Here is a 13,570-nt window from a genome sequence, read left to right as displayed (position 1 = left end):
AGCATAAAGTTTAAGCTTACAAAGTTAAGCATGCTTCAGTTATGTAAATCAAGTTCTCTACATTTTCACTTGAAAAGCGGTCATAAAGATAACAAATGTGTGCATGTACCTCGCTTCTGGACATCTTCTTCACTGTCACTTTCTTCTGATGATGATGAAGAAGATGAGGAGGAGGAGGAGGAAGATGAGGAGGAGGAGGAAGATGCCGAAGAACAAGATGAGGATGACGAAGAGCTAGAGCCTGACCGAGAGTGTGAGCAGGAGGAGGAGGAGGAGGAGGAGGAAGAGGATCTGGAAGAACACGATGAGCGCGCAGAGTCAGAGTCAGAATCAGAGCTGGACTGGGATCCTCTTTTGTGGACTCTCGGTTTCTTAGAAGCTGGGTTTGGAGTTAGGGGCTCTGTTCTGGCTGCAACCATGCGTCTGTCTGTTTCACTTTTCCCACCAGACTTCTGGTCTCCAGTAGCCTGTGATAAAACACCGTTCTTTGGACTTACAGGCTCAGATTTAACTCGTGTCCTTGTTTCCATAGAAGACATAGATTCTTCTTCAGAGGACTGGGGCTCTTCTGTGAGGCTTTCACTCTTAACTTTCATATCCTCTAGAAGAGTACCTTTAGCACCTAGCAGTCTAGGCAAAGAGGTAAGAGGAGAAGCAGAAAGTGCTACTTGGTATTGCTGTAAAAGTGGGGCAGAAGTCCTTGAGTGAGCCGCCTTACTCTGATTGTAGTTCCTCTGAGCTGCCATAAACGAGAGTTCAGGATCACGGAGAATGTGGTAGTCGGTCCGGCTGACCCCATGTTTGGCAGCACCAATGAGCAAATCCCTATCATGAGAGCCACACTCCCACCAGATAGGTAAGTCTGGATTTGGATGGCAAAGCTTCAAGCGTTCAAACAACTGTGGGTGACGAAGGGCCTGCTCCCGTACTTTTCTTAGAAGTTCAATGCGATATAAAGTTCTAGAAGCACGTTCCTCTGTGATTGGTTGAATAAAAATATTTGGATCGACCAATTCTATATTGAAACAAGGACCAAAATGTTAATCTCAAAAATGCTTTATGGAAGATTTAACACGCGATAACTTTAAAAGCCTCTACACAGTATCACTATAATTTCTAGGACCGTAAATGTAGAAATTGTTTTTAAAATTACTAAAATCATGAGACAAAATATCTATATTTTAAAATGAGTAACATGATCATTTCAGAAGTATATTGCCATAAATAGGAATTTGTTTTTAAGAACTTTTCTAACCTTACTTGTAAATACATCTAGTGATACCCAATAAACAAATGAAATCTGTTTATTAGAAACAAAATGTCTTTGTAACCTGTTACCTTATGCAAATTTCATAACGCATAAGGTAACTTAGGTTACAAAGACATTTTGTTTGTTTGTTTTTTAAACCAAGGTCTCTGTCTATATACCTGGCTGCCTGGAACTCACTGTGTAGACTAGGTTGGCTTTGAACTTAGAGATCCACCTGCCTCTGCCAACCCACATGTGCCATGCCACCATGCCTGGCAACAACAGGATTTTTAGATTTTTAACGTTTGTGGGAAACATGACACGAGTTACTAGGGAACAGAGTTCAGCTTCAGCATTAGATCACAGGACATTTGTTCTTGTGCAGTCCTACCTTTGGTTTTGGTTAATGGCTCTTGGAAGTCACTTACAAAGATAATGTGTTACTACACTAATGCAAGAACCAACCTGTAGAACTCATAATAAAAACATGTACAAAGTTTGAGCAAAAATAAAGTATTGGGTTTATAGTTTATAGGTTAATATATAAATGACTCTAAACGAGGAAGACTTCTTCCTTACAATGGAATTTCAGAGAGAATCTATTACTCACAAGATTGAGTATACAGAAAGCACTAAAAACAATAGATTAATTTTTTTATTATTTTTTATTCTATGCATCTAGATTTTTTTGCCTGCACTCACATGTGTGCAACTATGTGTGTGCTTGTTGCCTAAGGGGGCCAGGAGAGGTTGGTGAGTTTCCTGAAACTGGAGTTCCTGACGATTGTTGGCCTCCATGTGGGTGCTAGGAGTCAAATCGGAGTCCAACAAAGGAGTAGCCCATGCTCTCAACCACCGAGTCATCTTCCAAGCCCACAAACAGATTTTTTAAAGTTTGAGCAGAAATAGGATTTGTGAGATTCCAAGCTACTTATTAATTACATGGGAAACATAAAGTAGAGAAATACATCATAAACTACCTTGGCTTAGTGATCCATAGGAGTACCACCCTGACGGCACAAACCTTACAACATTATTGACATAGAACCTGCAACAAAGTGGGCATGGGGGCACACAGCTTTCATCCCAGCAGTGGGGATGCAGAGGGGGGTGCATCTCTGTGAGATGGAGGCTACAACACTGTGCCAATCAAGAACTTGTTTCAAAAAAGAAAAAAAGAAAAAAGAAAATGACACACTGTCCAATCCTATGAAAACTCAAATTGGAACAGAAGGAAAGATAGCAAAATGACTTAAGAGACTTAGGTCCTGTACAACAAGGAACAATGAGAATATCCAAGTACCACTTGGGGGTCTGAGAACACAGATGTCTGTCAGGGAAGCCAAGTGTGGGAGAGATGTCTGTCATCCCAGCCCTGAGAAAGAGGCAGGAGTACTGTGACCCATGGCAAGTTGAATTACAATTGGGGACAAGGCCACTTGAGCTATATGGCAAGACCTTGTCCCAGAACAAGCATCAATTTCCTCCCTCCTGAAATGTATAGGGGTAAAAAACAAATCAAAACAAAATAAACAAACAAACAAAAAAACAGGTAAAATTCGAATAGCTGAATCCAAGGATTCAGTGAGCATACTATTTGGGAGGTTGAACTGTATCTGTACTGAATATATACAATTGTTTTTCTTGCCATTATTTTCTAGGAACACAGAATAATAACTATTTATTTAGTACCTACACTATACATATGAATAAAGCAGATTGAAACTACCCTGAATTTCCTGACACTGGATAATCAAGAGATTTGCTTCATGATTTGGCAAACTGGCAATAAATCTGTTAGGAAATAAAAGCAGAACCACAAGCCCAGCCCTACCCTGCTTTTGTGTCCATCCAGTTCTGTGTCCTGTTTTTACCTGAAGCCCATCAGGCACATGGAGGCATGGCCAGCACTGGAGCACAGCGGACTGACCAGGGGCTACATCTTTAAAGAAAGCTCAATTGCTTAAAGCTCCTTAGCTAGGATGGGATGTTTGTCCATGCCCTCTCCGAGTTGGGGTTACATGCTGTAACGATTTAGAGACTTGAAAGACTGTAAGAGCCAGAGGCAGTGGATGGCTACAAGGGAGTAGTGTTTTCTTGAAACAGTACAATTCACTTTCTTTTTGGTTTTTGTTAGAGACAGGGCCTCTTCTCCATAGCCCTGACGGGCCTGAAACTTACTATGTAGACCAAACTGGCCTTGAACTCAAAGATCACCTGCCTCTGCCTCCTGATGCTAGAATTAAACAAGTTGTTTTCTTAATCTTTGGTGGGTGTCTTTACTCTTTATCTCACTGCAGCAATAGGGCCAAGGGACAGGAGTCTATCAGTATAATTTATTTACAGTTCTAAAAAGTTAGAATTTCTTAAATGTATTATTATTGTTTCTTTGATTTCTACAGGGGAAACCTTACACATACCTTCTTTGGAAGGAAGACGGCAAACCCTCCGGCACATGGACATGAATGCACACAAATACTTCTCCAAGCTGTTATCAGTTTTCTTGTGTAGCCTAGCCAGAGCTCTGAATTTTGTCCAATCAAACTGCCCTCTGTCTGGGTCAAAAACTACTCCAAATGTAGACACAACTCGATAAAAGTCAGCTTCTTCTCTCCTTGTCCATCTATAATGAATCAGATTGAGATTAAAAAATACATGCACACATCACTAAAATATTTATTAATGGTGAAAATAATGGCTGTAACATAATTTAAAATGCTTATAGTACTGAATGACTTACAGGATCAAAGCCAGATTTGATCCTTGAAATAATTTTAAAATTCTAGTTGACTTATCCATCCATAACTTAATTGATATATACTGTCTGTGCCTTCAGTCACTGCCAACTGGCTTCTGCATGTTTACTAAATAAGAAAATATGCACAGAATACAAAATTATATGACCCTGTCCTTAAAGAAAATGATAAAGTGTTTTTAAACAGATTTGCAGTATGAAATGCTATTATTGTATGTGCTATAGAAAGAATTTTAGGAGGGCAGAAAGACAGACTTTAGTGATCAAGAAAATAATCAATGTGCCAGCAAGATGGCTCAGTAGATAAAGCACTGTTTGCCACCAAGTCTGCTATAGGATGCAGATGGTGAAAAATGAAAAGAGGCTTTCGCAAGCTGTTCTCCGATGCACACACATCTCACCCCCACACAAATAAAATAATGTAAAAAACAAACAAACAAAACAGCACCAACAGCCCAACCCGCAAAGGCATCCTGGGTGAGTGGTGGCGCTGGAGAGGAAGACGGGTGAAGGTCACACTGTGGGTGGAGGGAGAGGCATGGGAGAAGTAAAACAGAAAGTGTTCTGCACCTCAAGGGCTCACAGGTTGTCCAGGTTGACACAGGTATAGCTTGTATTGAGAACAGAGCAAAGAAGAGTTGGGCTCTAATTACAAAGCTCTAAGGCCCACCTAATGCAATTTTCAGGGGAAAGCTTCTGACACTGAGAGAGGGTAAGTTTTCATCAGAGTCACAAAATTTCATACTACAGTATCCATCTGCACACTAGTGTCCTTGCTTAACTCATTCAATTTTTGTGTTAAAAAAAAATGGCAAAGGCTTTCAAATAATGTCAATGGCTCATTTTATCATAGTCACACATAATTGTTCATAATATTCAATTCTCAGAACCCATGTGAGACGTTTAATGTGGGAGCTGGAGAGATGATTTAATAGTTGGAGCACTTGTTGCTCTTGCAGTCCCCAGCACCCATATGGCAGCTCACGATCATCTGTAATTTCAGTTCCAGGGGATCGGATGCTGCCTTCTGACGTCTGTGGGCACAGACACACTCATATATGCAGGCACAGTGCTCAAACACATGAAAGGGAGCGGGGAGTAATGTAGCTATGATGTAAAATAAAATACAGCCTGAGACACTGAGTTAGGATTGTAGACCTGGGTGCAAAGAACACACTGGGAAATGAAGGTCCTGTTAGAAGATTATTCAGAACAGAAAGAGACATTAAAAATGGCAGTGATCATCATCACAAACGCTGCAACTGAGACCGAGGTACAGAAACACATGCCATCACAACATCTGTGCACGATTGTAATGGCTTAATTTTGTTAAGTAAATGCTATATGAGCGCAGAAAAGGGGAAAATGATGTTATCTAATACTTATTAATGTCTACTTGAGCAAACCACATGGGCTATGTTATGGACCAGACAATGAGAAGAAGAGTTTTTTGGGTAACAGAGACAAAAATAAACTGGGGAACTAAAGCTAAGTGTGGCATTCTTGACTGGAGATAACTGTAGTAAGGCTAGAAATGCAGAGTAAAGCATAGCAGAAGAGGGCTCCTCCATTCAGATCACCGACTGTTTTCACAGAGAACGCAGCTTCCATTCCCATTCCAGGGCACCTGATGCCCTCTTTTGGCCTATGTATGCGGGCACTGCATCACATGATGCTCAGACACACATGCAATACACAAAAAATAATAATAAGGGCTAGAAAGATGGTTTAGTGGTTAATAACACGTGCATTTCCAGAGGGCCCAACTTTGACTTGCAACAACCATATTAGGTGGCTCCCAAGTGCCTTTACTCCTGGTCCAAGGGGATCCAACAGGCCTTGCCTCTTCAGGCACCTTCATTCCCCTGGACAGGCCCACAAGGTAATAGTAATAGGAAGCAAATTTAAAAAAACAAAAACAAAAACAAAAAACCCCAAATCTTTAAAAACCCCAACCTAACTGTAAGAATCTTTGAGCTCAGACTTCAGGACATAACATTCTCTACCTATGCAAAACAATGAGCAATCAAATGTCATAAAAACCCTACTATTTCATGAAAATTAATCCACATCTAACAGACTAAAGGGTGGGCACAGAGGACATTAGCAGTGTCTATAATTCATTACCAGTGGAGATGAAATCTGCTTCTCTTCCCTTTAGTCTACGCTGGTTCTGTGAGAATTTTGACCACAGGAAGGTGGCGGGATGACATTTTGTAACTGATTAAGAAGAGACTTTAAGAAATCAGCAACCTCTATACCTAACTCATCGACAGTTTATTATATATCCTGGCAACCAATGGAGCACACTACACCCAGTACAAAGAGAAGTCTTACACTTTAATCACTGTTTACTTTGTAGGATACATTTGTCTGTGCAAATATAAATAACAACTAAAAACCCCTTAGGTGCTGTACACCAGAGTGAAAGGGAATCAGCTTAGTGTCTCCTGACAAGGGAGCAGCTCTGTAAAGTTCAGAGTTTCTGTGCAATAGACGCTTAGACACTATTAATACCTCAGTGTGTAAAGTGCTTTCCCTCTGACCTCCCGAGGCATCAGGAACATACGTATACACACATGTAGGTAAAACACGCACACAGAAAAACATGCATGATTAAACCTTGGAAAGACACGTTAAGGAAAGAAGTTGGAACTTCTGTGGTTGAGAAACCTCCCTGTCTTGCTTTGTCCTGTTTTAAGACAGGGTGTCTCTCTCGACACAGTCCTGACTCTCTGGCAACTAACTCCCTTTTAGACCAGACTGGCCTCGAACTCACAGAGATCCACCTGCCTCAGACTCCAGAGTGCCTGGCTCCCCTGTCTTAACGTCTCTCATTTTCCCTTCAACAACAGCAGTTCCAACAATTCACCCTTTTATAAAGAAGTGAGTTTGCTTTCCATTCATTCTTAAATGTTAGCAATGTTTTACTGTGAAATGAGATAGGCAAGGCTCTATCAAATTTCAGCTTTGGATCTATTGATAATTTAAAATTGTATAAAGAGATGTTATCTATGCCTTTATTAAATATTTCAATGTTAGTAAAAACATCAATGAAATATGAATTGTAAACATAAGACAATAATCTTTCCTAGTTTTTTCATAATTCTGCTTCTGTAAGTGAATGAGTATATACATATATGTACGTGAGCCTTTTGTTCTGGCCAATCAGGATGATAATCTAAGAATTTCATAATCGTCTGAGTGAACACACGTCCACAGATACTGTATATTAAAACTACTATGGTGCCGGGCGTGGTGGCTCATGCCTTTAATCCCAGCACTCAGGAGGCAGAGGCAGGCGGATTTCTGAGTTTGAGGCCAGCCTGGTCTACAAAGTGAGTTCCAGGACAGCCAGGGCTACACAGAGAAACCCTGTCTCGAAAAAGCCAAAAAACAAACAAACAAACAAACAAACAAACAAAAACCCAACAACAACAACAAAAACTGCTATGGTCTTACCTCTGCTGTCTTTCGATCTTGGCTGCCATTTTAGGATTCAGGGTAGCTTCTTCGTAAAGAGGCTGCATGGCATTGGCAGGCAATGAGAAGGTGGGTTGCATTTGCTGGATGTGTCTGTTTTTATTAGTTCGCTGATATGCAGTGATGAGACGTCTTAGCCGTGTGGTCAGAGCTGACGGGGTAGGCCAATACACTTTATCCCCTTCCATCAATTGACCCTCTGTATTTAAGAAAACTTATATTAATAACAATGACAAAAACCTAAGCAGATATTGTACGACACTCACAAAAGACAAAACTTTGTATTTGCTTTTTTTCTTTCAATCTGATTATAGGAAGTAAACAACCAAGTCTTTCTTCATCCCCCCTCCCCCCCCCCAAATAAAGCCACTGGGTGTGGTAGCACACACTTTAATCCCAGCACTCTGCACAGAGAGACAGCCAGATCTCTGAGTTTAAGGCCAATTTGGTCTATATAGTGAGTTCCAGGGCAACCAGGGCTACATAGTGAGTGAGACCTTATCTCATAAGAAAAAATAAGTTTATATCTTTAAAAAGCATTACAATAGAAGAGTTACTCAAAGTAAGAGGAGTATGGTGGAAGTGGAGTCAGGATGTTAGCTATTTGAATGGAATTTTTCTTGCACAGAAAATACAACTCTTGGAATTCCAGGTCTAATATATCATGCTGCTTTGCAATTATTCAATGACACGAATACATTAAAAGCCAAACAAAAATCAACGGGATGCTTCATACTGTAAACCTAGGAAATATAAAATTATTTATTGACTTTATATTAATTTACAATCAAAGCAGTTTTAAAGCCATTAGGCAGAAAATTGTGTATTTAGATATATATTTAAAAAACCCACTGTGAAGACTGGGGATGTAGCTCAGTTGAAGAGTGTCTGCCTAGCAAGCATGAAGTCCTGGGTCTGTTATCACCAGCAGTGTGTGAGACTGGCAAAGATGAGCTATGCCGCTACCCTAGCACTTGGGAAGATCAGACACTCAGTGTCATCTTTAGCTATGTCGTAAGCTTAAGGTCAGCCTGGTAACAGGAGACCCTGTGTAAAACCACAAACAATTACTTAAAAAAATTCCAGCAAAATCCCACAAAACCAAAATAACAGTAATAGCAGAACTTTCTCAGCTTGTTTTGTAGAGAGTAAAAGGCTGTTCCCTGATGCACATATGGACATAATAAGAAATTAAATGCATCATTATTACACTAATATCTAATGATTTAACCAAGCCATAGTCAAAGTGTCTAGTCTGTAAGTTCCGAGTCAAGGCTTTGCAAAGCCTAACAGTACTGTCACATTCTCAGTACACAGTTTCTACCACAAGCACAGCAGTCCCATAGCACTCGTGCAGATTAGAGAGGCAACAGTGTGCCTTGTGCATCTCCCCTTCCTGAGGAAATGAATTCCCAGCGCTGCTAAGTGAAGAAGTGCAGCCTACCTCCATCAGCTATGACCAGGTCGCCAGGTGAGGAAACGTCATCCTTTAAAGAGACAGACATTTGTTACAAAGTAACTGAATTAAAATTAAAAAAAAAGAAAGAAAGAAAGAAACGAACAAAACTTCTTTATAAGAGACTCTCAACACCTTAAAAAAAAACAAAACCAAACCTGACCTATGAATTAACCCAGGAACTTACTCAACTAAGATTTTGTACCGATCCATGTAGCAAAAGCAAAACACAAGTTTTTGGCTCAGTTCTCACAATTCACAATGACCATCTCTCCCTATTGCCTCTGATGGCTTGAATCAGTCACTAGTTGCCCTCCTTGATCCTCTTTAGCCCTGAGCTGCCTTATGTTTCTCTGTTGAGCTGCTTTTCACGTTCTGTGCATCACTTAAAAGATGTACACTTATTCCTATGTGCCAAACGGTACATCTCTTCTTCAGCTCGGACTGTGTGTGTGGATTGAGCCTTTTACCTAACAACAGAGCAGTGCAGCTGGGCATCCCAGCGCTGCCCTTCATTTAGACTGCTGCAGTGTATTCCAAGAACCATGTTCTTACGGCCATGGAAAGTGTCACAGCTGGGAACCTGCCGGGGAGCCTCGCTATGGTTGCCTTTGGAGCATCTACAGTTGTATCCAGTTGTGGACTTCATTTTACTAATACTGAGGATTCATGGCTTTTCAACTGATACCTCATTCAAATAGTGTCCTTTCTGTATGACAGCCATTCGTTCCTTTGGAACGTCTGCCAGGCAGATGGCAGGTGCTGTCATGCTATCCCACTTCTCAAGTTTTAGTTTTCCTTTGACAGTCATTATGATGTAAGGGTTGTCAGGAGAAGAAACTAGACAGATGCCATAGAAGGGAAGGGAAAACTTTTACTTCCTACTGCTGGGAAGTCCTCTACTGCTCAGCTCTCAGCACGGTCCTGTCCAAAGCCCAGCTCCTGCTACATAACCGTTCTTCTGACCAGTTTCTGCCTGAGTGCTTTCCTGAAGAATCCCTACAGGAAGACTTTTCCGGGGAAAGTGTCCGTGGCAACTGTACATCACACTTCCAGCCACGTGCAGCAAGGTCTCTAGGAAGGCACTCCTGTGTGGGCACACACTGGCCGTGTACTCCCACTATAGTCTGGAGTTTAGACCATACCAGGAGGAGAACCCTACTTGGGGGCTCTGAGTACAGGGAATGTTAGATTACCTCTCCCTTAATTTTTTTTACATTTATTTATGCATTATTTTTATTCATCAATATATGCATGCATGTGTGCATGCCAGCCACGGTGTATATGGGTATGCCACAGGAACACTTCCCTCAAGTTTGTTCTTTTACCACCATTGAGGTTTCGTCTTTAGAGTTGGCAGCGAGCATACTCCCAGGCTGAGCCATCTCAGTTTATCTGATGTCTCCTCGTTCCTTGCACTCTAAGCTGAGCTCTCATTCCTGAAACCCCACGATTGTAGCAGTGACTCTCCACACTGTCTTGCTTTCTTTAAATTACGATGGCATTTTAGGATCTTGCTAGATGCTTTCCTTTCATGCAGTCCTTCTCAATGGAGGTATAGTTTCGATGTTTTTGTGTTTACCTGAGTATCTGCTTTTACTTGGTTTTCAAGTTTTGTCCCAAGATGCTATACTTCTTGGTTCTAAGAAGTATGAAATATAGGCAAACTGCATTCCATGTCCAAGCCAGTTTTAATCTAGCAGTGGATGTCGGGCAATCCTAAATGATTATTCGTGATGTTCATCAATTTAAATTGATCACTTACTTATAAGGAATACCTAATAATGAAGTTTAAAAAATGTGATCCAAAACATACCTCAATATCATCTTTAAAGATGGCTGGGGCAGGCTTGTATTCTGGATCTTCCACATCCCTGTTAGAATAACACATGTTCTCATTATTGTAATAGACTGATGATTTCTCGGCTTGTCTTAGAGGTCAATTTGATTCTCAGCACTGCAGAAAAAGTAGTGCGATTTGGTACACACTTATGAGCCCAATGGTAGGAAGGTACAGATGGGGGGTTCCTGGAGCTTGTTCATTTACCAGATTTGCCCACTCCCTGAAAAAAGGCCTCTCTCTCCCAAAAAAAAAAGGTTGGCAAGAGCTGAAAATAACACCTGCAGTCGTCCTATGCACTCAATGCACGTGGTCTTGCTAACACCCCCCATCCCCCCCCAACACAGATAAACCTTGAGTTGTAAAGTAAGTTTAGTGGATTAGAGCACTTGCTGCTCTTGTAGGGAACCCAGGTTTGATTCGTGACACCCACAAAACTGGTTCTCAACTCTCTATAACTCCAGTCCCAGGAGATCCAAAGCCCTTTTCTGACTTTAGGAGCACTAGGCATGCAAATGTTATCTATACATACATGCAGGAAAATTGCATAAAACAAACAGTAAACAAATCTAAAGACAAAGATGAACCCCACAGACAGGGAAAGCAAGCCCATGGAGCCAAGTGTGACCCACACATACCCATCCATGTAGTCATTGGCTCTCTGCTCAGCAGCGACAGCCTTGTCGTCAGGCTTGCCCACTCTTTCCAAGAAGCACAAAGCTGGGTCTGCTCTGATCGTGTTGTACTTTTCATAACCTGGAAGGACCGCCAGTTATAATGATTCAGAGGACAGAAAAAAGTTGTGAAAACACAAGGGTTCCTTATATGCACAATACTGATATTCTGGGATTAAAGGAACATTATATTTAAGTAATACATGCTAAATATGCTGTCTTGAAATAGTCACTAAATATTACACGGTCAAACAATATCACAAATTTTTTAATGTATCTGTTACAAAGAAAAATAGAGGGAGGGCCCAGTGGTTCAGAGAGTTCCTGCGCATGTAAAAGACCCAGGTTCAGTTCCCAGGACCCATGTTACGCTGCTAACCACAGCCTTTAATTTCAGCTCCAGGTGATCCAACATTCTCTTTTTAATGACTTGTGCATTGGACGCATGTGAACACACATCATTAAAAAATCAAATCTTAAAAAAAAATGCCACAGCAACAACAATGAAACCAGAGCTGGAGATGGTTCAACAACTGAGAGCACCGCTGACCTTGCTGAAGACCTAGGTTTGGTTCCCATCACCCACAGAGTGGCTCCCAGCCATCCTAACTCAGGTTCAAGGTCATCTGGTGCTATCCTCTGGCATCTTAGTGTATCAGGAATGCATGCAGAGCATACACACACACGGAGAAAAAGCATTTGAATGTATAAAATAACAATAAATACACCTTATCAATCAAAAAGAATAAACTGATCACACACAGAATCGATGCAACTCTTCTAAGAGAGAAATCTGTGTAACACTGAAAGCCCAGAGGGCAAGTCACATATACCACCATCTCATGAGGATTTGATTTTAGTTTGACAATCTATGGTTTAATGATTACACGTGTGTGTGTGTGTGTGTGTGTGTGTGTGTGTGTGTGTGTGTGTGTGTGTAGTAAAACTGTAAGTGAAAACCAATAAACTAAAAACCTGGGAATTCCATTATCCACAGAAAGAGCTCTCCCCCTCACTCCTTACTTACCGTGCTTAAAAACCCCAATAAGAAGAGACTTATCAGCATCAAAGTCCCACCACGCAGCAGGAACCTCGGAATGGTCTGGCTCTGGCACCCACACATCAATGTCACTTAAAAACAGCACAACATTATGAATTTTATAAATGTGTATAAAGGAGGCAAGAGGTATAAGTGGTGTTAACAGCAACAAAGATCTCACAGAATGAACTAACATTATGTTCAGCAAAGCCAATGCGTCTCAGCAAGGGCTACTGTCTGGTTCTCCTAAGGCAGTCTTCTCGGCACTGTCGCCCCCCCCCCACACACACACACAGAGCACCTCACTGGGTTAATATAGCAGTAAATAGCATTGTAAGACAAATCTTCAGCTGAGAACACCAGGTTCTGAGAGGTCAAAGGAAGTGCTTTGTGCAAAAGAACGCTATGGCTCATCTCAGATCAGCTTTGTTAAGATCACACTTAAAAATGTAGGGTTTTAATTCATAATTTAATTAAATCATACAAAGCACTACTTTAGTATTAATATGTAAATATATATTAATTTATATATATTCATACTATTCAGTAAAAAATGACAGTGTTCAGATTATTACAGACTCTGACAAAAACCCATAATGCCTTGTCAGTTTGTCTTTTTTTTTTTCCCCGAGACAGGGTTTCTCTGTGTAGCCCTGGCTGTCCTGGAACTCACTCTGTAGACCAGTCTGGCCTTGAACTCAGAAATCCACCTGCCTCTGCCTCTCAAGTGCTGGGATTAAACGTGTGCGCCACCATCACCTGGCAGTTTGTCTGTTTTTATAACAGCGAGCTGGCAATAACTCGTCTACTCCCTCCCACCCCATGATACCATTCTCCCTGAAACGTTCTCCAAATGATGCAGGTGACATCACCTGTAGGCCTGTTTATTTCTTTGATGGTAATTTAGAACAAGTATAGGATAAAAGATACATTCCTAATGTTTAATAGCTAGCGTGTGTGTGTCCTGTATGTGTCCATGTTTCCTGATATTCAGTAGTCAAAGGGTAGAAACTGAGTGGACTACACTACAGAAAACAAAATAGACTAAGAATTTTACTATTTGATTTCATGACA

General features: G+C 41.0%; 1 protein-coding gene across 18 annotated transcripts in view; it reads right to left on the bottom strand.

Moving 5' to 3' along the window:
- Chd9 (chromodomain helicase DNA binding protein 9) overlaps positions 1–13,570 on the bottom strand; it is a 226,215-nt gene that overhangs the window by 20,163 nt on the left and 192,482 nt on the right. For all 18 annotated transcript variants that reach the window (XM_017312517.2, XM_017312519.2, XM_006530570.4 and 15 more), the window contains 7 exons: positions 12,485–12,588; positions 11,422–11,539; positions 10,760–10,817; positions 8,932–8,974; positions 7,467–7,686; positions 3,670–3,872; positions 110–1,015 (listed from right to left, as the gene is read on the bottom strand). In XM_017312517.2, coding sequence (XP_017168006.1) covers positions 110–1,015; positions 3,670–3,872; positions 7,467–7,686; positions 8,932–8,974; positions 10,760–10,817; positions 11,422–11,539; positions 12,485–12,588 — 1,652 coding nt within the window. The remainder of the gene's footprint in view (positions 1–109; positions 1,016–3,669; positions 3,873–7,466; positions 7,687–8,931; positions 8,975–10,759; positions 10,818–11,421; positions 11,540–12,484; positions 12,589–13,570) is intronic.

This window comes from Mus musculus, chromosome 8 (assembly GCF_000001635.26).
Source record: "Mus musculus strain C57BL/6J chromosome 8, GRCm38.p6 C57BL/6J".
In the NCBI taxonomy this organism is placed as follows: Eukaryota; Metazoa; Chordata; class Mammalia; order Rodentia; family Muridae; genus Mus; species Mus musculus.
The sequence above is the reverse complement of the archived record's forward strand: the minus strand, read 5'-3'. Positions and strand labels throughout refer to the sequence as shown.